Here is a 24,238-nt window from a genome sequence, read left to right on the forward strand (position 1 = left end):
GCTCAGTGACCTAGATGCATGACGCTAGCAAAGCCACCTTTAAGATACACCTTCTCTACGTGGCAGTCGTCCAAGCCCAAGCAGGGCGCCTTTGAGAATGACAGGGATGTTTTGTCGGAAGTTTGACGGGCGGAGAAGCAAGATTGGGCTTCGCCCAATCTTGCATATTCAGGTTTGGGCATCGTGGTTAGATCAATATAAACCCCCTGGTGGCCCGCCGACAAGTGCTTTGGAAAGCTTGACCTGCAAATATAAATAAAAGAAGCAACTGGTAATACTGAAGAAGAAAAGTCCTGACAGATTTCATCAATCATACATACTCATAAGCACATTGTAATGAGCCAGCCGCACCAGTCGCTCTACCTGGGCACCCATCCTCCAGACGACGACGATTTTCTCTCCGAGTGGGCGCAATATCACTCGGACAACCGCAATGTCGTTTTTGAGACCACTTTCGAGGAGCCAGATGTTCCAGAAGAGCACATGGAACTGGTGGCGTCAGACGCCTCTGGGCCGCCCCATCACAGCGCCGACGATGGCGTGGCTCGGCCGCAGCCCGAACAGTGGGAGAGCCACCGGGCCACGATTGAGGCTCTGTACGTGGATCAAAGGAAGAAACTGGAGCAAGTCATAAAGATCATGGGGGAGGTGCACAACTTTCATGCAACGTAAGCAAACACGGCACAGATCCGGACGGCTTGCTTGGATTATCTCTTTTCCTAACATTGACTCTGTATTCCCCAGTAAAAAACAGTACAGAAACTTTTTTAAGAGGCAAAAGATCCAGAAAAACATTGCCACGAGGGATATGCGGATAATCATCCGGCATCGACTCTGGCGCAAGAGGGTTCTCAACAGAAAGTCTGTCTTTGAGATTCGGGGTCGGTCGGTGCCCGACTACAAGATCAAAAGGTTCATGAGAAGCGAGCGCACCACGGCGGAACCTTTAAGCTCTAGTAAGTCGATCTTGTCATGTGGCTTGCGTCGTTTAAATTCTTAATGGGCGACGTCGGAGGCTACGGAGAGCCGACGGGACCTCGTGAGCGTTTCTAACAAGGACACAACAGAGCCGTTGCCGTATCACATACGATGCCGCACCCCTGACCGGCCGGAAGCTAACAGCACATCTGGAGGGGAGAAGTATCTTTACGGTTCATCGTCCACGACGAACTGCACGTTTGGGCCATCATCGGTGCCGACGGGGGGGAGCACCGTCGATGTCTACATGGGGGGCACTGCGCTCACCAACACGGCGAACCAGTCGCTGCCCGGCAGTGCTCTCAACGACGGACGGAGAGAAGCGCTGAAGCTGACCTCGGCTGACCTGGAGAGTCTGGCCCATCTTCAGTCGCCCGGTCCGGAGGATGCCCAGCGATATTGGTCGGAGTCACACCAGATGCAGTTAATCACAAGCTGGAGCGACAGCGAGCGCGAGAGGCGTGTGGTCTCCCAGTGCCTCTTCTGCGACTTTCTGCCGTGGAAGATACCTATACCTATTAACGAGGAGACTGTAGGGATAGTACTTGGCGGCATGGATGCAGATCTGGACATGACAAACGTCCATGTCGTGGAACTCGTGCGTCTCGCCATCGAGCACGACCTGCACCACGTCGTGCGGCACATTGTGCGCCGCTGCCAGCGGGTAAGGTTCGCGCAGCGCCTGCACCCACATCTGCTGTGCACCGCGTTGCACAAGAACCAGGTCGAAACTTTCTGCCTGCTCCTGTTACACGGCCTCGGGGTGCAGCTGGACATTGACGGTGGCGGCAGCAACGCGGATGCGAACCTGCTGGCACAGGCGCGATGGACGCTGCACACGTTCATCAAACGGCACGTGCAGCACGGCGGCGACCGCGACAGCACCGCGCGCGGCATGGCACTCATGTACCGCGCGGGGGTGCTGACGCCGGAGCTGTGGAGGGGCACGGTGCTGTCGTGGAGGGGCACGACGGTGCTGTGGACGGCGCTGCGGTACCGGAGAGCGGCCGTGCTCCGCGCGCTGCTCGACCCGGCCACGGGCGCGGAGCTTGACGTCGACGGGCTGATGGCCGAGGCGGCCGAGATTCGGCAAATCACCCGGATGCCTGTGCCGGCGGAGGAGGAGCAGGGAGGCGAGGGGGGCGAGGGGGCCAACGCGGAGACGATCGGCGCGGTGCTGGTGGCCGCGGCGGAAAAGTCGGGCGGCGCCGCGTCGCCGAGCGGCGCGACGGCGCTGCACCTGGCCGCGAGCCTGCTGCTCGTCGGGGAGGTGCAGCGGCTGCTCAGGTGCGCGGCCGAGGTCGACAGGGCGACGACGACTGGCGGCGAGACGGCGCTGCACGTGCTCGCGAAGCCGACGTCGTCGCTATCGTCGTCGTCGTCGTCGTCGGATGAAGAAGACATGGTCCGCGTGGCCCTGGTCCTCATCGAGGGCGGCGCGTCCGTGCACGCCGCCGACGTGGTCGGCGACACGGCGCTGCACAAGGTGGTGCGGCACCACCGAGGCTGGGACCGCGGCGGCGGCGGCAGGGTGCTCGCGCAGCTGCTCCTGGCGAGGCGCGCCGACATGATCAACGCCGCCAATCACCGCGGCGAGACGCCGCTCATCGCGGCCGCGGCCGCGGCCACCGCCACGGCCGCCAGCGACCGCCGCGTCACCGACTGGCTCGGGCAACGGGCGGGCTGCTGCCGCACGGCGGTCGACCGCGACGGCAACACCGCCGACGCCTACCTCGAGCTGCTCCCGCGGCCGCAGCCGCCGCCACCGCCACCGCCACCCGCGGCCCCCAGCATCCAGCTCGCCGCCTGGCAGACGGGAGCGCGCTTGGAGCAGCCCTGGAACACGGTCGCGTACCCGGCGGACAGCTTCCAGGAGATGGGCCCGCGGGTTGAGCTCATACAGAGCCAGGTGCAGGACTTTATGGATATCTAAGATGAAGGATGGCGGGAAGGGGGGGGGGGGGGGGCTCCCTTGTCTTCTATCTGCTATCTTTCATCTTCCTTCTTCCTCCTACTTTCTCCTATTTTCTCCTTATTTCTTCTACTTTATCCTGCTTTATCCTTCTTCCTCCTACTTTATCCTTCCTCCTCCTACTTTCTCCTACTTCTTTTTATTCGTCTCTTCCTTTCTATCTTCCTCTTATCTCATCTTTCTCCTACTTCTTTTTATTCGTCTCTTCCTTTCTAATTCCTCTTCTATTTTCTGCGCCAGCGTTGTGTCACTGCCACCTGCAGATGCGATGCAGTGACACCTGCAGGGGGAGTTTTGGTATAATAATGCTTGTGGGCAAGGGCTTATTATTCGGCTCTGGGCTTTCGGACGGACAGCAAACCAGGAGTGGTGAGAGGCCGATGGCACGGCCTCTTCTGTTTTCTTCTTTCCCCCCTTCTCCTCTCTTCTTTTCTTTTTTTTGTTTTTTTGCACATGTAAGATTCACCCAGCAGCAACGCCGGCATGTATTATGATGATCACGGAACAGAAATCGTCGCCAACAACAGAATTCTGCACAAACATAGATATGCAGATATATATTTTCAAATGAGCAAGGAGAGCATCAGTCTCTCTTGCTTCTTTTCGGCTCGCACTGATGGCCAAAGGTTCAAGACATTTTTTGTTGATCTACAAGGACATTTAGGCAGCCAAGTACTCCGTATAGTATTGACAGAAATACTACAACTGCGACTTTTTTTGTTACATTCTTGACCGACTAAGGAAAACAACTGTTTACGCCATGATTCCAACGACACGAGCATCACAGGCCACACATACACACGCACGCACGCACACACACACACACATTAACTTTGATCAGGAGAAAATAATGCACGCTGTGATTATACGATGATCAAACTCTGAGCTGAGATTCTGGCCCAGCCCCGCCATTAGAGGGTCCGTCTTCCCCCTCGACACGCTCTGGAAAGCACCTATCATCTGCCCATGCCCCCAAGTTTACCAATATTTTCCCTTGACAACGCATCCCGTTGGTATCTGGACAATCCTTGCCCCCTTGCTTTCCATGCTTGTTTTGCCAAAATGAAAGAATTCAACGCTGTTGGGGGATTTTGCAGACGGCTTTCGTCCTGCTCTGAGACACATCCCCCCCCAAAAAGAGGCATCTCGCATACAAGACACACATACATGCATATATGTAGATGACTAAAAGTAAAACAGTAAAACATGGCACTTTTAATTTTCACTCCTATAGGCCCCAAACAGTTGGTTGTCTCTCCCATATGCTCAAATGAAATGCTTCGCAAGATATGAAAACAAAAAGAAAAAGAAAAAAGTGGCGAAAACAACGGCCATGTGATTATTTAGCGGCGAAAACGCGAGGGAGACGTGCTGCCGCTGCTGCGCGGTCGGTAGTCGTCGCTGGCGAAGCCCGGAGTGACCGGGGGCAGGTCCGGTGGGGGCGCAAACGGCGCGGACCCGGGAAGCGTGAGGAAGCCGCCGGCGGCGTTGCCGACCATGACACTGCGGCGGGCGGCGCGGTGATCCCAATCCTGGCCTTCGACGTCGGCCGCGAGGCCGTACTGGCTCTCGCGACGGTTGGCGGTCGAAAGCTGCTGCTGCTGCTGCTCTCGCTGAGATGGGGACGCCGAGATCGAGTGGTGGGCATCGACGCGGGCAAAATTCCACTGGCCAACCTCGTCGCTCTTGGTAAAAATCTCGAGGGTCTGGATGGGAGCGGCGCGGGATGCTCCTCCTGCTTGCGGTTGCTGCGGCGCAAACGGATTGTTGGAGCTGAGTCGGTTTTGGGCGGCTTGGCCGGGGCTGGCGGACAGGCTGGCGAGGGACCGGGGAACGGCACGGGGGCTGGCCATGGGGCTGCCCATAGGAGTGTTGTACCTGGGGCTCGCCATGCCGTTGCCGCCCGGGGGGCTGCCGCTCGGTGAGATGCGCAAGGCCGGCACACCGCGGGTCGAGGACATGGAGGAGCTCTGGTGATGGTGGCGCGAGCCGCCGCTGAATGCGCCTCCCGGCGCGGGCATGGCGGTCTGCAGCTTGTCGGGGAAGGATTCGTCGTGGACAAAGAGCCTACGAAGCCGAGGCAGATTGCTGGAGAGGATCGAGTTGGCGACGTAGGTATAGTATGTGTTGGCCGCGCTAGCGTCCTGCGCCGACGAGGTGCGTCCAGAGAGCTCAAAGCGCAGCGTGCGCAGGGACCGGGACGAGAGCGGGGCAATGCCGGCATTGTAGTGTAGAGGCTCGGAAACTTTGGTTTGCAGGGCCAGGGTACGCAATGAGGTAGCCATGGTCAGGACGTCGGCCAGGTCGGAGGGCTGCACGCCAGTGTCCTTGAGTGTCAGGACCTTGAGCGCTTGCTGTGTCTCGAGCCAGGCGAGGTACTCGATTAGACCGGCAGCGGTGACGCGCGGAGTATCTTTGAGAACGAGCTCCTCGATGGGAGGAAGGCTGGGAAGGCCCTCTGTGGAGAGTAACACTTCATCTGATAGACTGTCGGTCTTGCTAACTTTGAGAGCGCGCAGATTCACCAGGCAGCCGAGAACGTTGCGCATAGTGGTGGGGTCGACGTTGAGGCCGGTCAGCTCGAGGACCTGAAGGCGAGGCCAGACCTGGCCCGTGGCTAGCATGGCGAAGCTACTCTCGGCACCGGCGACGTAGGACATCTTGCGCAACTTGGGGCAGCGGGCCTGGACCTCGAGGCGCAGGGTGGCGTAGGCAGGGTCGTCGGCGAACATGCCCTCGGGGAGGTCGACGTAGTGCAGATCGGGCAGGACGGCAATGGTCTGGGCGAGCTCGACGTGGCAGTACTCGCGGACCATGTAGGGTATCTTGAGATACTGGACCAGCTTGCCGATCCTGGTGGGATCGTCGCGGACGGTTCGGCGCAAGAGGCGGAGACGGGTCTGGGCAGTATCTTCGGGAACACCGTTGCGGTCGAAGCGGCCCGTCTTCTTGCGGCGCTCGGCCAGCCAGGCCTCCATCTTACAGTAGTGTACGGGCTCGATACGAATGCTGTGGTAGCTTTGGGGGATGTTAGCGCGCTGCTGGAAGGCGAGGGGCTAGGCGAAAGAGGCCAGGCAGGTCGAGCACGTCTTGGCCAGGCCTGATGCGCGCAAGGACGCGGGGCACTCACAGAACTTGAATGGCGACGGCCCGCCAGGCACGGCTGACCTGGGCGCAGTGTGACAGGTCGCGCAGGTCGCAGAGAACGCAGTTGTCATCGCGGCCGCTTTCCTCGCAGGTCTCAAAGGACTCGTCGCGGGCGTGCGGGCAGACGCAGGTAAGGATACGGTGGAGGACGGAGGGGGGGAGGCGGGCGAGTCTGGAGGCGGACTCTGTGGTGGGCGGGAATCGAGGCTGCAGGCCGGCGCCGGCGGGGCGAAACTCGGCGGGAACATTGAGCTGAACGCTGGTCTTTTTTTCCTTTTTGCGAAAGGGAAGCCTCATGATGGCGACTGGTGGTTTTGAGTAGGGCTTGGCTGCGAGGACGGCGAGGGCGCGTAAATGGCGGCCAAGAAACCGTGTATCTGGCTAGCCGGGACCTTTTGCCGTTGTGTGGCAGATCAGGTTGAGAGTTGGGATGGAGAAAGCGGACCGGCGCTTGGCGGGTTGAGTGGGACGGATTGGATGGATTGGACGGATTGCGCCGATGCGATGCTGATGAAGCTGAGGGTGCGGATGGGGTATCTGAGTTTGGAGTGGGCAAGGAAATGCGTCTTGATGGTCGTCTGTTCGTTGCTGTCGGGAGGGAAAGGTCGGTCTATTCGAGTGCAATCGATGTGTGAGTGCTGGATGGACGGGACAGGGCGTGAGAGAGAGAGAGAGAGGAAGAAGAGGGAAAAGAGAGAGACGAGAAGAGAGAGTGAGATGAGGGAGGGAAGAGAGGCAGGGCAGAGTAGGAGCTTATTATGAAGGGAAAAAGAGAATGCGGGGTGGGAAGGAGAGAGATTAAAAAAAAAAAGTAAAAAGAGAGGGAAGAGGCACCACGGGTGGCACGAATCGAGCGAGTTTATGGCGTAGTCAATAATCTGTAGTGAGTCTTTGCTTGCTTGGGGAGGGGGTTTTCTGGTGTTGGGTGGCGGTGCCCAGTTGGTAGTGGTTGGTGGAGGATGGTGGATGGTAGTAGCGGCGCGGTTATACCAAACCAGGGTTATAGAGGGGGCGCGGGGTGGTCTTGGAGGAAGCGCAAACAATGCCCAAAAAGGGGGGGATTGCTTCATAAACTCGGACAAGATGAGGGTTTTAGGACTGTTCTTTTCTTGTTTCTTATTTATTTTTCCTTGCCCCCCCGGCCGTGTGGATAATACTGTCGACCAAGAAACGGGGGTGGATGTTTGTTTCGCGTAGGTTATATCCAAGTTGTAAATTGGTGACACGCCGTGACACGGAAACGAAAAAAAAAACGAAACAATGACGAGATATTTTGGGTGAAGAGAGAGAGAGAGAGAGAGAGAGAGAAGAAGAAGAAAAGGAGGAGGAAGGGGAAGGAACGGAAAACAGGTGTTTGGCCGGAAACACGAGCAAGAAATAAGGAAGAGAGAGAGAGAGAGAGAGATAATTGACAATGTCGAGTGAATCGATACTGTTTGAAGAAGGAGGAGAATGGAAAAAGCGTCTATATACCGGTAGCGGCAAAATAGGAAAAGAGAGAGAGACAATGACGAGGCCTAGATGTGCTTATAAACGGTTTCTGGATATTATTTTATTTTCATTCTTCAAAACGAGACAGTTTCTCATCCAGGCTTCCTTCCCCGGCTTGTGCTTGATAGATGTAGATATAAAGGATTGGACACGGGGGGCGGGCAGTCCCCCCGGGTCAGTGACGTCGTCTTTCCAAGGAAAATGAGACGAGTATAAAGAGAGGCCCAATGACGACGGGCCATTTTTCGGTTGGGTTGGGCTGGACCAGGCCAGGTAGTACAAAATTTGAGCATGATACCCAAGTACTGAGTATAAGCGCCTTACCTCGGGGTAAGTATGAGGCGTGGTAACAGCCCTGCAAGGGAAGGGGGGGGAGGCCATGCATGCTCACATTGCATCTACTGGTAAGTAATACATCCATCCACCTACGTAGCAAAAAAAGTATTTGCGAATCACTCACTCCCTTACCATTCATTCCCATGGAGCGAGCCTTCAAACCCTCCCTCTGGCTCTGGCTCTGGTGTTGCTTTCTCGTTTGGGGCTGCCGCGTGGCGCTCGCAATCTCCCAGCTGTTTTGTTGCTATTCTGGGCTTTTTGTTTGGGGGGGGGGCAGTTGAGTGGGTGTGGGCAGGCAACAGGTAATAAACACTGCCACCATCTGGATGAGAGGAACGAGAGGATAGAGTAAGATGCGCCTCATTTATCTCTTTTCAGTTCTATCTTCATTGTTTCACCAATTTACTCTTTTGGAAAAAAAAATCCTTCTTTTTTCCATCCTCCACTCCCCTTTTCATCTTTTCAAAACACTCTTTTCAATGACTTGACTTGGCTCTCAACCAACGCATATGCCCTTTTCGCTCATCTCATAAGCAAGCGACTCACTATTATTATTATTCAGTAAATTTTTTTATTTTACCTTTATGATAGCCTACTTTTTTTTTACCCCTGGAGCTAAGCATTTTCGAGTCTGCCCTCCACTGTGGGTGGCGCCGTCTGGGCCCGCCCATAACAACCTAGCAGCTAGGTAGTTAGTGGCTCCCCCGGGGTCCAAGGTTCGCGGGCATTTTATCAGTATTCGTCTCTTCTACGCGCCGGCCATTCACGCCAACATGTTTTTCTAAATAAAAAAAAAATAGGAAAAATATCAAGCCTCCTATCATTATTTCAATCCAGATGTGCAAGTCACGCCTGCCACCCATTCCAAGATTCTACTCTGTCACCTTTATTCTTTTCAATTCTTGTTTCTCAACGGGGTCCATCTGGCGCAAGCATAATCTGGCGGCCAAGTCCCCTGATCGACGCTTACAGGGCTCCTCCCCCCGGGCCACAATAAGTAAAACCAAGGCAGGCAAGGCAAGTAGGTGGCCGCTCAACTACTGGTACTTGGGAGTTGGGCCTTCTTCCCTACTACTAAGATACTTAGGTATGGAGTCTCTTTGAATACGAGGACCTGATACTCTGACCTCTTCTTTTCCCCTTCTCTTTTTTTCTTCTTGTTTCTTTTTCTTTCTTGATAAACAAAACGTGCATTAGAAATTACTCAACCTCGGGCAAAACCACATTCATAACCACAATAATAAAACACACCTCACATGTCAAGGTACACGCCGTCATGCAACACCGTCACAGGCTCGCAGCACCCACTGACTAGCGCAGAGACTTGGTACCATCCCGTCATCCCTGCTCCCGGGGGTGTGAGGAGGGTGGTTTTGTTTCTGATAATGTTTCCTTCATAAATAGCCGACACGGAAGATTATGCCCCCTCACCTCACCTCACGGCTACATACACAGACGGAGCTACGGGCCATCTGTTTCCGAATGCCCACCCCTGTGCCACCATCTCCGTCTGATCTACTAATACTCTGTAGCCCTCGTCATGCAGGCTTATACCAGCCCGGCCTGAACCAACACACTCTCACAAACTCACACACACACACCCAAAGACACATCAAAGCATGCAGAAATCCATCAATTACATTTTCAGTTTGCCTGTCCATCTCCACCATCCCTCCAGGGCCAAAAGGCGCCGCGTAGATGAATTGTACACAGAAAGTCCTAAAAAAAGTATTACACAATGTAGTAATCAGCGCCTCTTGGCCCCCTCGCACTCTCCTTGGCCCTCCTCTTTTTCTTGCTTTTTTTTTGTTCTTCTTTCGAAAAAAGAATCATCTTGTCGCGTTTCCTTCTTGTTCTTCTGTTTTTCCTCTCAAGTTTCCATTAAAACATTGTTTACCAATATTTGTTAACCTCGCCAAGCCCTGGCGATATTGACCTGACCACCCAACTCCTGTCTCATATTTTGTAAAAGATAAATGTTCAGCACCACCGTCGTGTCCAAAATTAGAAAATCATCATATTCTTTGCTCGGACCATCAACCTGATTTGACCATTTTCACAACCAAGGCAGGATGACTTCCAAGCTAGACACTACTCTCCATCTATAAGATAGAGAATCGCCTCCTTGACGCGCGGCAGACTACCCACTCGTCAAGAGATCTAAGCCTTGCGGGAGCGGGTGGCAGTGCCGTTGGTCTTGGCCCCGGTCGAGGTAGCGCCGTTCGTTTTGCCGTTGGCATGTCCGTTGGTGGCAGCAGCGACCGCCAGAGGGTCGGGAAGAGGGGCCTGCGACATGCGGCGCAGCGACTTGCGCGTGGTCGACTTGCTACCCTTCTTGTACGTGGCAAAGTAGAACGAGATGAAGAGCACCAGGTACGACGACAGGATACCGATGCCAGCGAAAGCGGCAAACTCCTCGCCCGCACAGCTGCCAGCGTTAGGCATGAAGGGGAAGTAAGTCGAGGTGAAGTACGTGTACGAGGCAAAGTAGACGAAACCGAGGTCAATGATGAATTGGATGATCTGGAGGCGCGTGACCCACTCCTTCCACCAGATACGGATGCCACGGGCGCTCTGGAAGTAGTACCAGTACATGACAACGTGGACTGTCAGGTTGAGGGTGATGGGGACCCACGAGACGGCCGTCGAGCCGATGAGCTGGGTGTAGCAAAGAAGAGCAGTGGCGCCGTGGTGGTAGCAGTGGAGGAAGGCTATATGCCGTTAGCAAGAGTGTATGGATGACAGCATGCGCATGCCGAGGCGCGTCGAGCTGACTCACTGAGAGGCTTCTTCTTGAGGAACAGGAAGACGGTGTCGAGGAGCTCCAGGTACTTGGTGAGGTAGTTCAACTGCGGCGCAGAAACACGTTAGCCGGCTGTGCCGAGGACCCGTTGCCGCCCTGTTCGACTTACGTAGTAGAGGACCACCAGAGGTTGGGTCCAGCCTCCAGAGTGGTCGCAGATGGCATGGAAGACGCCGCCGCGGACAACCGTGGGGACGAGCTGCTCAATGAAGAGAGCCAGGAGAATACCGCTGATGGCGGTCAGGTAGAAGTTGTGGATGAGGAAGAGCGTCTTGAGCTGGAACGGCTCGCGGTTGCGCATGAGGGCGCGGCCACCAAAGATGATGGCATAGTAGACGACGATGAAGATGGAGGTCGACTTGAGGGTCGACATGGGCGTCTCGAAGGGCACGAACTCAAAGTCGGCGACAGGGTAGCCGACGACGGCGGTCCAAGCCTTGTCGAAGATGGGCCACAGGTGGACGCCGAAGGGGCGGTCCACGGTGGGTAGAGGTATATGTTCGAGGATCGAAGCCATTGCGAGCGTGGTGTTGTATTATTGATTTGGGGGACCGTCAAGAGTTGGGCTGTTCTTCCAAAGCTCGAGAAAGGAACAAGCGGACTGCGTGTCGGGCGTTGATTATGGGGAGACGCGACGCGACGATGGCTGACGAGTCTTTGCGAGGTAGTCTAGTTGTGTAGCCGTAAATCGTAGAGGAAGGAATGACGAGAAGAAGAAGAAAGAAAGCCAAGCGGTTACAAATTAAAAATTGTAACCGGACCAATCACCAAAATACTCTTTTTTCTGTTCCGTACGAACCCAAGTGAAGGAAGGGAAAAGGATGGATGGTTAGGATGGGGGAGGAAGGGGGGAAAAGGGAAGAGGGAGGAAAAGGGCTCTTCCAAAGGGGGGAAGCGGCGGAGAAAAAAAAAAGTTGGAGTGCGCCGCCTGTGATGTGGCATTGGGCGGCCCATCGAAAAGGGGAAATTTGGCATGCATGCAAGAGTGCGGAGAGCTGGGATCAATAAAGATACTAACCGACAAGGCTACCTGTAAGGTATCTTTGCCTATTTCTTTGGGTGAATAGGTACCTCTGGCTTGCCAAGGTTGGCTAGGTAAGTAGATACCTCTTTGCCTATGACGACTACTCTGTGTGGCGGGCCTCTGTTCGCTAAATTAACAAAATAAAAAAAAGATTAGATTTTTTTTTTAAAAAAAAATTAGCACCAGATTGCCGTCCAAGCCTCGGGTGCTAGAACACTGATTCAGGTACTGGCTACGGGGGATTTTTTGGCGGTTCATCACGGATGACACCCCCCGCTGCCTCTGTTAACCGTGCCCACTTACAGGTACTAAGCTACTTATCCATCACCTCTGTCGGGCTGTTGCATCTCATCCATCGCCAGCATGTGATTCGCTGGGGTTAGCATATTCAGAGCCAATGGCAGCCCGCCAACGACACTGTACGGATCACGTGCCCGCGTCGAAAACGGGCCTGCGCTGGAAATTTGCAGCCCGCGAGTCCACCGTGATAGCCGGCGCAGCCGGTCCTGTTAATTTCAGCGCTCGCTTGAGTCGTCGAGAACGGCTGTTGTATTCATCAAGGGAGGAGCCCGCAATCTTGCGTGTCAAACATTGGCCTGGTCTGCCCGAAAAACGGGGACTCTCGGGAGGGATTTTCCCAGTGCTGTCCTGACGCTGGCTGTCACCACCCAATGGGTTGCGGTGACGTAGGGAGCCGCACCAGTTGTTAGTGCGGCGCAGGTTTATAGTACGAGGCGGCTGTTCAGACGACTATAAGTGTATAGATTGACGGGAGTCAATATTTGTATGCTATTTGAGCCGTGATGTTGGCTCGGTTGAGTCTTGCTAACAATGTTTGGGCTGGGTTGATGACACGTGCAATTGATTGCTGAAGGGTGATGTCAAGATAAAAATGAAAATGAAAATGATGAGGAAAAAAAGAAAAGGAAAACTTGGAATTGATTGACTGGAGGGAAAAAAAACAGTGTAGGCAAAACAAAGCGGAACAGCTCGAAATATGTCGCTGCCAATGCGTCTTGTTCAACTCGACGCGGCAAGCTCACTGGATCCCTCCCTTCCTCGGCTGCGCGCAAAAAGGAATGAACCCATGCTTGTTGCAAAGTGGCCTGCTTTTTCTAGGCCAGCGCCCGGGTCGGCCAGCAGCCAGTCAGACCAGCCGCGAAGCTCACCTGGCACCCCGGCGACGAATTGGAACCGGGCTAATGACAAGCTCCCCCAAACAGTAGGTCATCACCACAGTATCGTGTCTCTTCCGCACTGTATCTCTCTCCAGCTGGATTCCACCACATTCATACAGTCCCGTCGCCCAATTCGCACAGTCATGACACCCATTCCCTGCCCGGCTTAGTCATGCTAGCCGCAAAAAAACACCTCCTACCTAGTCACACGTTTGTGTCCAATTTGCTAACTGAGCGACAATTTCTCCAGCTTTTTTTCCCAACCCTTCTCTACGCCCTCACAGCACTCGCCATCCTAAACCACCTCCCCGCCCTCCCTTCCGAGCTCGCAATGCCTTCCGCTGCTTTCCTCCGTCTCGCCGCCCGCGGCTCTGCGACCTTTGTCCGCGCCTCCGTCGCCCGTCCCGTCGTAGCCGCGCCCCTGATGGCTCGCTCCGCCGCCGTCGCCAGCTTCAGCACCTCGGTCCCCCGCCGCAGCGAGCACGCCGAGGAGACGTTTGAGGAGTTTACTGCCCGGTGAGCCCTCCCCCTTTGCCTTGAGAATTTTTCTTCTTCTGCGTGTCCGTCTGGCGGGCAATTCAATTTTTTTTGGATGGGAATCGGAACAGTGTGGGGGGGATTCTTTGGGTTCTTGCGTCGCGGCAATTCGGAGCTGATGGCGTGTTATTTTTGCCGAATGATGTCTGGCGCAACAAAACACGCCCACCTGCTTCAATTGGTTTCGCGATGCATACTTCTGTCTCTATGTTGAAGCTCGAATTCAATTGACGCCGGATCCCATGATTATTGATTGCTGCGCGGTGGCCATTGATGAACCGAAAGCTTACATGCACTGCGGAATTTTTGACTAACGCCGGCGTGCCTCAGGTTCGAGAAGGAGTTTGACGGTGTCCAGGATGTTTTCGAACTTCAGGTACTTGCCATCCATTAATGAAACGTCGATGCCCATTGCATGCTAACGAGCTTGATTTTTTGCAGCGCAACCTGAACAATGCTTTCGCCTACGATCTCGTCCCCTCGCCCTCCGTCATTGCCGCCGCCCTCAAGGCCGCCCGCCGCGTCAACGACTTTGCCACTGCCGTCCGCATCTTCGAGGGTACGTCGACACGCATTTCATTTCCAGCAGACAATTGTTGAGATTCTTGACCATTGTGCCGCAATCCTGACACAAGCCCGAACCACATGCTAACTACCTGATAATACAGGCATCAAGGCCAAGGTCGACTCCAAGGGCCAGTACGAACAATACCTCCAGGAGCTCAAGCCCCTCCGCGAGGAACTCGGCATCCCTCTGAAGGAGGACCTTTACCCCGAGCAGAAATAAAAAACAGAAACCCAACCACTTTTTCCGAGCGAACAACACCCAAATAACGAAAAGAAGAAAAAAAGCCTTCGCCCAGATTCTGGACCAGCAAAAAAACGAAGGACTACATGTAATGGCTCGATATTCATTCCTCCCGCAGAGGACGGAGCATGCGGGTTTTTCAAGTCTTGGAGAGACGTAGAGCTCTCCAATTGTATATGATACTAGAACGGGGAAGTGTGGGCATGTGTTCACACAGGGCGGAACGAGGAAACTTTACTCATTTTACTATTTGTCTCTTGTCTCCTTGTTTATTGTACTTTTTTTTTTCCTTGCGGCCGGGAGAGCATGGGCGGAGAGAGAAAAATAGAAACTTTTTCAACCTTTCAGAAGCTGCCACAAATATCCTCCTTCCCGCAGGCGTTTTTCCAGTCGGCTGTCAAGAAAAGAGATGTTTTGAGAGAGAAAAAAAATGACGTCCGTTTTTTCGTACCATCTTCATACCAGGCATGTCAATACTTGGATTCGAATAGCACGCTGATGATGATGACACAAATACTACGGGCAAAGTTGCTGTTTTCTCAGGCACTACCATGTCATCATGCTTTGCTTGAATGACGACGAGGAAAACAACACACGCCACATTCGATGCAAATGTCCACCCTTGTCAAGTTGGGTAGGGAAACCCCAGCCATTTGTCATAATGCGGAACTAACTCTGCCGCTCAACCTCAACTCATAAATTATCAGACTCCTGCGCCCTATCAATCCTGTTATAATATGCGATATTAATCATTATTCTCTCAGATGGTTCCACCGTCCGTTCCCATTTCCAGCTGGCAACGCCCCGATCATGGTCCCCTCTGTCGTGGCCGTAGGGCTTGTTCCTCGACTCGCCGGGTTCGCATATGGGCGTCCCGTGCGAGGGCTCATAAGACCCATGCGAGGACTTCGAGGTACGCTAGCCTGCCGCGTCTCTCGCCGTGTTCTTGCCTGCCGCAGTTCCTCTCGTACACGATCCAGCTCCATCTCACGCTCGCGCAACTGAATCTTGAGCTCTTCCATCTGCTTGAGGTATGCCTTGGCCATTGACTCGTTTTGAATTTCATGGATCCTCGTTACGTTATCGGAGCTGCGCTCGAGCAGTCTTGCGTTCTGCTCCTTAAGCTCCTTGTTCTCCGTTTGCAGAATCGTTGCCGCGTTAGATGCTTCTTGGTATGCGTTCTTGGCGTATTCACCATCTTGTGTAGCATTCTCAAGACGCTTCTCGAGCTTCTTGGTCGTTTCCTGAGCTTCCTTGAGCAGTTTCTCAGACGCTGCTAACGGATTTTCTCCCTCGCCCTCTTTGTTGGACGTCAGTCGCGAAACGGTGGCTTCCAGCTCATCAATCTTGGCCTGTAACTTTTTGCTTTCTTTTTGAGCTGTCTCTTGCGTCGATTGGAGTGCTGCGTCTGTTTTCTTCTTTTCCCTCTCAAACTTGGTTCGCTCCTCCACTGCTGCGCGATATGCTTGATAGATTTTGCTCGACGTTCGCTCAAAATCCTTGACGCGAGCCTCTAGGCTCTCAATAACACCCTTGTATTGGGCTTCCATGTCACTTGCCGCAGCTCGTCGCTCGAGCTCCGATACCCTCTCAGCAACTGCCTGCAGTGCTGACAACGAAACTTGAATAGTTACACCCGAGCCGTATAGCGTTTGGCCCGCTGCTGCTGCAGAATCAAGAAGCCAGCGCACATCGTCAGGTAGAGGCACTTCTTCTTTGCTCATTGTAGATTCCTTGACAATCGTACGAGCCCTCTTTGCGCCTTCTTCATTGTCGTCATCAAGTTTGCGCTTATGGTTGCCTTCTGTCTCAGCCATCGTGTGCTGTTGTGACTGCGACTGTGAGCTCATGTAGACGTCGAGAACATCCTCGGGCAGTGGAATAGGCTCCCACAGCACTCCCTCGACGGCTCCGTTGAGAAAGTCGCAAAACATGTTCGCAATCTCTGGGGGTTCCAGATAGCCACGGTCCGGGTCGCTGGTAAGCTTCCTGGCATTAACAATACTTGCCAGTAGAGCATTCCGTCTTTCCAGAGGCCCCAGTTCTTCGGGCAAGTGCCGGTCAATGTGCTCGATCGAATGGGTAGTGACAAGTGAGAGCACCATTGGCGGACGTACAGCTTGTCCCTCCGGGGACAAAGCTTGGGCTACTGACGAGCCACCGAATGAGTGATCGAAGCCAATGACAACCTCAAACTCATCAATATCAAACTTTTCATCTGGCAATGCTAGTGTTACGGTACACGCAGAGTCGTTTGAATTGTTGCTAAATGATCCAAGCGCTCGGGCAGAACAATCTATGTCCAGGGTGGTCGCGACATGTGCTAAAAGCTGCAGAAGCTCGGCAGATTGTGCAACAATGAGAACACGAATGTTCGTCTCTATGCCTTGTAAGAGTTCAAAAACGAAGCAAAATTTTGGATTGGCGTCGCGGGAATATTTCACCTGCTCATGCGGCGACAGTTTCTCGAGTGATGTTCCGATAATGTCTTGTGGGTAATCGCACAAGTTGCGGAGAGCAACAAACAAATCATCAATCTGCGCTACGAGATTGGCATCGGGTTCAACGTACTCTTCGTTGCTAAAAACTTCCGAAAACTCTTTGACCTGCTTTCTGTGTGCGAGCAGGATGTCGTCATACTGCGGTCGCAAACTCGCTTGAAACGGCAATGTAATAGTATGCTGCATCAGCACGGGATCGTCGCTAGTCGCAGATGAAGATGGTGAGCCTGGCGACTGCTGTCCTGCGGTAACAAGTCCTGCAGAGCTCCCAAAGATGGCAGCCGGGCTAACTCCCGTCTCGAGCATTGGGTTTGCATGTGCATCGAGCGTTCCGTCAGCAGATTCTAGAATGTCTGATGGTGAAATGGTGTTGGGGAGTTCTTCATGGGTATGCATAGGCATTAGCATCTGCGCGTTTGTTTCCGGCTGCGTATTGAAAGCGATCCCGCTAGTTGAGACAGACGGGTGTGATTCGTCCACAGCTTCAACAGAAGGTGGGTGCCAGTGGCTCGGGTCGAGGGTACCCGCCGTCGCTGATGGGTGTATCTGCACTTCCTTATGTGCCTCGGCCCGCTCAGGGACGCCATCTGCTGTGCTGATGGGTTGGTCGTTTCCTTCATCTGGGAGTTGGGCCTGAGAATGACTTGATGGGGTTATTGTAAAGAGTTCGTGCAGCTCATCCACGGCAGACCGTTGGGTGCCTAGGTTTTCGTTTATGCTGTCTTCCATATTGGCGAGATGCTGAATGTGACACTCGGCGATGTATAGTTGGTTGAAAACAGAGGTATTGCGTGAATCCCTGACGGGCTGCTTCCCGAAGGTAGCGCTGGTATCGTTGGTGTCGTAGGCTTGCTCTAGTACGGTATCGAAGAAACTACGAACCACCTGCGCGTCTTGCGATGCTCGGTGTCGGAGCTGCGCAGCCGGACTTGTGGTGGCCTGGCTCGGCAGTGGCGGTGATTGTTCGCAACGGGGTGAGCTAGACAGAAATGTAGCTGGTTCGTCTATTTCTACTTGGGTAAGGAATCCAGGCGCCTCGATCAAGCTTGCTGGAGGGGAGCCGCTGATTGGGTTTCGTGGCGAGTTTGAAGGCTGGTTCGAACTGTTTGAGGTACTGTTGAATCTAGGGGCGTTGGAATATAACGGCTCCTTTGCGTCTTGTTGGTGGGAAGTGATGGCAGGATTGGTTTGCGATTCACTCGGGATACTAGATTCCGAAATGTGTTCTTGAGGGTTTCCTGCGTCGCTTGCTACGGTGATGCGATTCCCTTCTCGTTCCAGCGAGTCCGGAATCACGGCGTTGGAAGGCTTCGGAAGAGACGAGACAACGCTCTCAGCAGTCTTGTGCTGAGAGGCAGTAGAGAGCGACAGTCCAGAGTAGTCTTGAGAGTCAGGAACGGTTCGCAGGCTTATTTGACTAGAAAGCGCAAGTCGCCGGTCCTGCTCTTCGAGCTCACTCAGGGATTGCGACTGGTAGGCGGTGGACTGCGATCCACAGACACTCAGATATTCGGCGGGGTCAAAGTTTGGCGCGTTGGAAATACCAATGATGAGTTCGGTCGGAACGTCAGCTGGAGCCTGGGTTTCAGGTGCATCAGTCGTAGGGCTGGGAGAAGGCGCCGAGACAATAGAAGGGACTGGCTCTGTGGAAGGACTGGGACTGTATCGCAGACGCTTCCTAGCGGGACCAGCATCGATGCTAGAGGCAGTGGAAGAGGATCTGGCGCGTGTTTTTGATCTCGCTCGCTCTAGCTGACGAAAGTTTGCAGGGCGTGGGGACTGGTCGGCCTGGCTGTTCACGGTGGCAGAGGCTTCCGATGTCACGTCAGGCAGTGGTTTGGAGATGCTTGACGCTTTTCTTTTCCTCCACTCGGTCTTGGCCAGGGTAGTTACGTCGCGACTCTGACGACTCATCAGTACAAGAGACCAGAATGTCACATCATAACAAAAACCTACCTCAGCCCACGTAGGCTCGAAAGATGCGCCGGTGGTGGTGTCGTCCTCCCAGTCAACAAGGTACTGGACTCTGTTTGCGCTGCGCCGCTCGTCCAAGATTCGGCGGATGGTGAACCACTCCGTTGGGGCGGGCTGCTCTGCTGGGTTCTTCCCGGTGCGCGTTGACTTTTTTGACCTTGGCATTAGGCTGAGGGCCTTTATCGTCGTTGTGCGCAGCCAAGGACGCTGGGTATAAGACGGGCTGTGGCGCGATGCAGAAGCGTGGATGCAGGAAGCAAGGGAGCCAAAAGAGTCCTAGTGGGCGCGGAGGTGAAGCGCTATCACGTGGCTGCATTTGGCAACTTTACTGACTGGTCATGTCACCAACTGCAAAATTTGAGGGTAAAGAGCAGTAGAAGAAAGGGAGGGGGGTCATTCAATGGATTATTTTCTTAAATTCGATGTGCAATAGCGAGGGAATAAACTACCTAGGCAAGAGGTTGGGAGCCTTCTAGCCGTTATTTATACCGGACGAGAGCCGTAGCCAGTCGCCCGGCGACGTCTAAGCAAACGGTGCAGTGTTTGCTTCATGTGGTCGAGCTTTTATTGCACAACATTTGTTTGATTGTGAAAACGAGTAATTTCGAAATTCGAATATGAAACGAAAAATCTGCATGGTATTTTACTCCGTAATGCCAGACAGGTGAAGGTTATCGCATCTTACAATGTGCCGCTGCCGCGGTATAGGGTTGGTACTGCGCCGCGAGCAACTACGGTAGTTCTTCTGTGGGCCTTGCGTCACTGAAACTTCCCGTCTCCAACTCTCTTTCAAACTCGGTGACTGGTACATTCATGTAGTAAAATTGCGCAGTCTTTGCCTGATGAGAAAAATCTCATAGGTTATGTCTGCACAGTTTCCAGTGCAGCCAATTGGTCGCTTCGCCGGCGCAAGCCAACCTGTCCGGCGACCCAAGGTTAGTAGTGTCAACGACCTGCAGACGCGACTGGGTTGCTGATCGCAAGCTGCAAGGAAATCGCATGCTTCTCATACAACGAGAATCATGAGTTCTCTATCGGGGACTCTTCCATGAAGTGGTACTACACACCCCAGCTGGGCGCAGACCTCTCCAGAGGCTTCGACACCTTTCAGAAGCTCGACGACTCCAAAGACGAGCATCTGGACAGCCTATTGACAACCATTGTATCGCACGAAAAGGAAACCGGCAAGCGCATAGACGCCCACTTCGTAACATGGAGGGGCATGATGACCAAGATCATGGCGACGCCATTTGACAACCAGGACGGCTTCGAGATGAACGCCACCCTGTACCAGGACTGCATCTTCATCGAAGAGAACAACGCGTACAAGGTGGCTTCCCGGCGCAACGAGGGCCAGAACCGCCGGAGGCATGGCCCACCTCTAGAGGTCATGCAGTTTTGGGGCTACAAGTTCGAGACGCTGGCGACGATGCCCGCGCCGTGGGGCGACACGGAGCGCGCACTCATCGAGAACCGCGAGAGCGAGGTGGTCAACAACAAGGCGCAGTACTGCTCTGTCGTGCGTACCGGCATCGGCAAGGCCATTCTGTGCCTCGGTGGCGAGGTCGATGCCATCTGGGACTCCAAACCCGCGCAAAAGGGCAGCCCCATCAACTGGGTCGAGCTCAAGACGAGCGCCGAGATCCGCGGCCCGGGCGACGTGGAGAACTTTCACCGCAAGCTCATGAAATACTGGATCCAGTCGTTCCTCCTGGGCGTGCCCAAGATCATTGTCGGCTTCCGCTCGCGCGACGGCATCCTCCTCGACGTGCAGGAGATTGAGACGCAGCGCATCCCCGAGACGGTCAACGGGAAGCCGAACCCGTCGTGGAACGCCGACATGTGCGTCAACTTTGCGGCGGCGTTCTTAGAGTGTGAGTGAACCTGGGTGTTCCCTTTATTCTGGCTTTTCGAGGACCGAATAGAAGTGACGATTCAAAAGTCGGCTACTAATGCTCAGCAGTCCTCATGCACACCATCAATGACGAAGGCGTCTGGCGGATCAGGCGACAGCCCAAGTCACCTATGATCGAGGTGTTCAAGGTGGAGGAAACTGGTCATGGCGATATACTGTCCGACGACTTTAAAAATTGGCGCATCAAACTGTCGCTTGGAGCAGAAACTACCCAACCTGGATAGGAGTACCATTGTCCGGCCATCACGATACTGAAACGTCATTGGATACTGTTATATTTGGTAATCATGTTTATTAATTGACCAATTCGAGTCTTTACCACTGAGTGGTACACTATATATATATCTATCTGCCGAGACGGTTAAAAAAAGGAAATCCCAAAGTTCTTCCTTCAAAACGCCAAATGTTCAAGTAGAGTCGGCAAATTCTCCCCAGAAAAGTCAATTCAAGATGAGATATCGCTTAGATATCCACACGGCTCAATTCTCACCGTCTCAACCTCAACGCAGACCTTTCTCGTATATGATGGACTTTTGCCCGCGCCTTTGTCGGTGCTGACCTCGTTATATTCCGCCTCAATCTACCTGGCTAGTCTCTGGTAGTTGTACTCCTCCGCTCGGTATGCAAAAAAAAAGAAAAAAAAATAAAAAAAAGTCCCATAGTACATATTCTCATACATCCAAGTCGTACATTCTTCGATAGAAGACATGGTAAAGAAAAAAAAGAAAAAAAAAGAAAAAGAATAAAAGAGAAGAAATGACTCCACAAGACGCTTGATGACATGGGTAAAGCAATCAACATCGTCGCTGTTCTAGTTTGGTTACCTCTGTAGTGCAAGAGGAAACGATGCTATGAGGTGTTGGTACATCGCTAGCCGAAGCAAGAAAATGATATCCAGGTGTCTTTTTTGTGATTTTCCGTTTTTCCGTTTTTCGTTTGTTTCGTTGAGTCTTACCTCATGCTCAAACCTGAGGCCATCGGATACGAAGCCCGTCAGACCAGCGATTATACAAAACATCAGCAAGCTGTTTGCAGTGCTCCATGCCCGGGCGGACCTCCCCACCAGGATATTTCTCTTCAAGTATGGACCTCTCCTTTTCGAAGCTCTTCTCGTTGAGCTTGGAAGGAGTAGGAGAGTCGGCCTGACGGCGTCGATGGCTTCTGAGATGGGGATTGTTGGAGCTTAGGACAAGTTTGGTGGGACTGCATGCTGTGTTTGTGGTGCCGTTGCTCGCTGGCGTGCTATTCTTAATCACAACTGTGCCTTGCGGAGTACCGTCGTCGGGGACCACCTTGACATTGGCTTGACGAAGGAATGCGGCGTCTAGTTTGTTGTCTTTGGCCATGGAGGTAATCAGGCTCGCCATGAGGTGATAGGCACCTTCAGGATCAATCGCATCAAGGGCGGCAAGGGCGTCGGAGACCTTGCCAAGCGCCTCCCGCTTCTGCATAGCAGAGGTTTGAGCGTGGAGCTCAGCCATAGTGGGTTCAATGGCCTTGGTATACAGCCGGCGACCGAGGACAGCTTCTTTTCCAAACGGCACGACAGGAGCAGTAGCTGACGGCAGTTGGTTTTCGTCGCAGAAAACGTCGTCCGGCGAAGTAGGGCGACCAATTTGGCCTCCAGTGGAGCTATCTGATGGAACGCGACGGAAGAGTCTCATAGTAGAACCGGAATTTCCAAACGACATGTCAGGCTGGAGGGGCTTCTTTGGAGGCACACTGCTCTTGACAGAGCCACCAGAGTGCATCGCTGAGACCTGCGCAAGCGAGGGGGTTCGTCGAGCGGTCGCTTTTCGGACGGTACCAGGAGCAGGAGAAGAAGGCCCAAGAGGACCGTCGTTGAGGTCCAGCTTGCGAAAACCCTCGTCGACGCCGAGCATGGCCGACGGTCGTCTGATCTTGATTGTTTGTCTTCTCGGAGGAGCAATGGCAACGGACTTGACAGTGTCAAAGGTCCATTCCTGATCACCACATTTGGGTGACATGGTCTGTAACGTCTCCTGGTAGTATATCGGGTGCCTCTGGCGGTTTTGATTAGCATCCCACATCTGGCGCGCGGCGACCAATTCCTGGAGAGCTTCAATTTTGCCGGCAGCCCTGATAAATCGGTGGCGAAGAAGTTCGCGGGCGGTTGGTCGGCGGTCGTAGTCTTTGGTCAGGCACTGGGCGACAAAGTCTTTGAAGTCCCTGCTAAAGTTGCCCTCGAGCTTTGGGGCCGAATTTTTGGGAATGTGGAAGAGAACCTTCATAGGGTGGATATGGCATAGTGGCGGCTCACCGTTGGCCATTTCCATCGCTGTGATGCCAAGCGACCAAATGTCTGCTTTGAAGCTATAACCGTCTTGCTGAATAACCTCTGGGGCCATCCAGAAGGGCGTACCAACAAAGGTGTTGCGCTGTGACTTGATATTGGTGAGTTGTGCGGCAACACCGAAATCGGCGAGCTTGACCTTGCCGCTCTCTGAGAGGAGAACATTGGCAGCTTTGATATCTCTATGAATCTTCCCCTCATCGTGCAGATACTGAATGCCCAGCAGCAGTTCTCGGCAAATGATGGCAATGTGTGTCTCACTAAAGTTGGCGGGTTTGAGCTGTGTCGCACTGTTAGTCGGTTCACTCATCATGTCCATGCAAGGTATACTCACCAGGTCCAAACAGGAGCCGCCGCCAAGATATTCCATGACTATCCATAGCTTGTGCCCTCGCAGAAAGCAACCTTTGTATTGCGTAACGTATGGGCTGGCGCACGTGCTCAACACAGCAATCTCAGCCTGAATATCCTGGATATCATCGTCGTTGGACTCGAGGTCAATCTACAGCACGCACGTGGTTAGTATTATGGTAGCTGTGACGTCTAGCTTGGTGTTTTAACTTGCATGCTTGATGGCGACAGTCTCGCCGGTTGCCTTTTCGATGCCTTTGTATACGACACCAAAACTGCCGCCTAGAAAAGAATTGTTAGCGTGCATCGCTCGCGTGACTCGCTGCCATTGTCAACTTACGGCCCAGCTCCTCCAACACCTGATAGTGCTCTGCAAGTCCTTCGTCGGCCATTTTTGCCAGCGCTTGTAGTCAACGCTTGACCTTGTTCAGGCTGTCCCGGGCAACAGACGCCAACGGCGCTGGTGAGGCGCTCGACGGCTGTTGAGCTTGGCGGCAAAAATCGAGAGGTGAGCGGCCGGAAATCGATGCGCGCGCAGCAACCGTCGAGAAGGAGTAAAGAGTGGCTGTCGATGGAAAGAAAAGACAGGAGAGGCTGTGTTGCGCCCTTGGGAACCGCAATGGTTATCTAGGCTGACCAGCACACAGGGTGATGGTTGTCCGGGACAGGGTGCAAGGGTGAAGCTTGGGCCTTTGTTTACAGTTTTCCGCTTTAGGACAGCTGTGACGTCCGTCAGCGGGGTTCAATTTGGAAGGGATACGACCAGGGCAGAGCAGGGCGACTTTCTCTTATTTTTTGATATCGCGAGATGTAAAACGTGGTGTTGACAAAACGGATTAAAATATTGGATGAATGAGAGGTACGACGCATGCCTTTTTGGGTTCTGCACTTTGTCGGAGTCGCTTGGTA

At 53.7% G+C, this 24,238-nt stretch overlaps 7 protein-coding genes across 7 annotated transcripts; 3 read left to right on the forward strand and 4 right to left on the reverse strand.

The window, feature by feature from the left end:
• Positions 1-336: 336 nt before the first annotated feature.
• V2A60_004438 (Clr5 domain-containing protein) lies at positions 337-2,911 on the forward strand (the record flags this gene model as incomplete). The annotated part of the gene is made up of 3 exons (XM_083255758.1): positions 337-668; positions 745-956; positions 1,068-2,911. 3 exons carry the CDS (start codon positions 337-339, stop codon positions 2,909-2,911), a joined length of 2,388 nt encoding a protein of 795 aa, XP_083111884.1.
• Positions 2,912-4,293: 1,382 nt separating this feature from the next.
• V2A60_004439 (uncharacterized protein) lies at positions 4,294-6,394 on the reverse strand (the record flags this gene model as incomplete). The annotated part of the gene is made up of 2 exons (XM_083255759.1): positions 4,294-5,968; positions 6,081-6,394. 2 exons carry the CDS (start codon positions 6,392-6,394, stop codon positions 4,294-4,296), a joined length of 1,989 nt encoding a protein of 662 aa, XP_083111885.1.
• A 3,690-nt stretch (positions 6,395-10,084) lies between these two features.
• On the reverse strand, positions 10,085-11,244 carry V2A60_004440 (GNS1/SUR4 family-domain-containing protein; the record flags this gene model as incomplete). Its single annotated transcript, XM_083255760.1, has 3 exons — positions 10,085-10,635; positions 10,704-10,773; positions 10,837-11,244. 3 exons carry the CDS (start codon positions 11,242-11,244, stop codon positions 10,085-10,087), a joined length of 1,029 nt encoding a protein of 342 aa, XP_083111886.1.
• A 2,016-nt stretch (positions 11,245-13,260) lies between these two features.
• On the forward strand, positions 13,261-14,253 carry V2A60_004441 (cytochrome c oxidase subunit VI; the record flags this gene model as incomplete). The annotated part of the gene is made up of 4 exons (XM_083255761.1): positions 13,261-13,445; positions 13,797-13,842; positions 13,908-14,025; positions 14,135-14,253. The coding sequence occupies 4 exons, from the start codon at positions 13,261-13,263 to the stop codon at positions 14,251-14,253; spliced, it is 468 nt and encodes a 155-aa protein (XP_083111887.1).
• A 773-nt stretch (positions 14,254-15,026) lies between these two features.
• V2A60_004442 (uncharacterized protein) lies at positions 15,027-18,914 on the reverse strand (the record flags this gene model as incomplete). Its single annotated transcript, XM_083255762.1, has 2 exons — positions 15,027-18,677; positions 18,732-18,914. The coding sequence occupies 2 exons, from the start codon at positions 18,912-18,914 to the stop codon at positions 15,027-15,029; spliced, it is 3,834 nt and encodes a 1,277-aa protein (XP_083111888.1).
• Positions 18,915-19,612: 698 nt separating this feature from the next.
• Positions 19,613-20,888, forward strand: V2A60_004443 (decapping nuclease; the record flags this gene model as incomplete). Its single annotated transcript, XM_083255763.1, has 3 exons — positions 19,613-19,684; positions 19,741-20,623; positions 20,713-20,888. 3 exons carry the CDS (start codon positions 19,613-19,615, stop codon positions 20,886-20,888), a joined length of 1,131 nt encoding a protein of 376 aa, XP_083111889.1.
• A 738-nt stretch (positions 20,889-21,626) lies between these two features.
• On the reverse strand, positions 21,627-23,721 carry V2A60_004444 (kinase-like domain-containing protein; the record flags this gene model as incomplete). Its single annotated transcript, XM_083255764.1, has 4 exons — positions 21,627-23,258; positions 23,313-23,480; positions 23,544-23,611; positions 23,670-23,721. The coding sequence occupies 4 exons, from the start codon at positions 23,719-23,721 to the stop codon at positions 21,627-21,629; spliced, it is 1,920 nt and encodes a 639-aa protein (XP_083111890.1).
• Positions 23,722-24,238: the final 517 nt, after the last annotated feature.

Source organism: Cordyceps javanica, chromosome 3 (assembly GCF_051103115.1).
Source record: "Cordyceps javanica chromosome 3, complete sequence".
Lineage (NCBI taxonomy): Eukaryota > Fungi > Ascomycota > Sordariomycetes > Hypocreales > Cordycipitaceae > Cordyceps > Cordyceps javanica.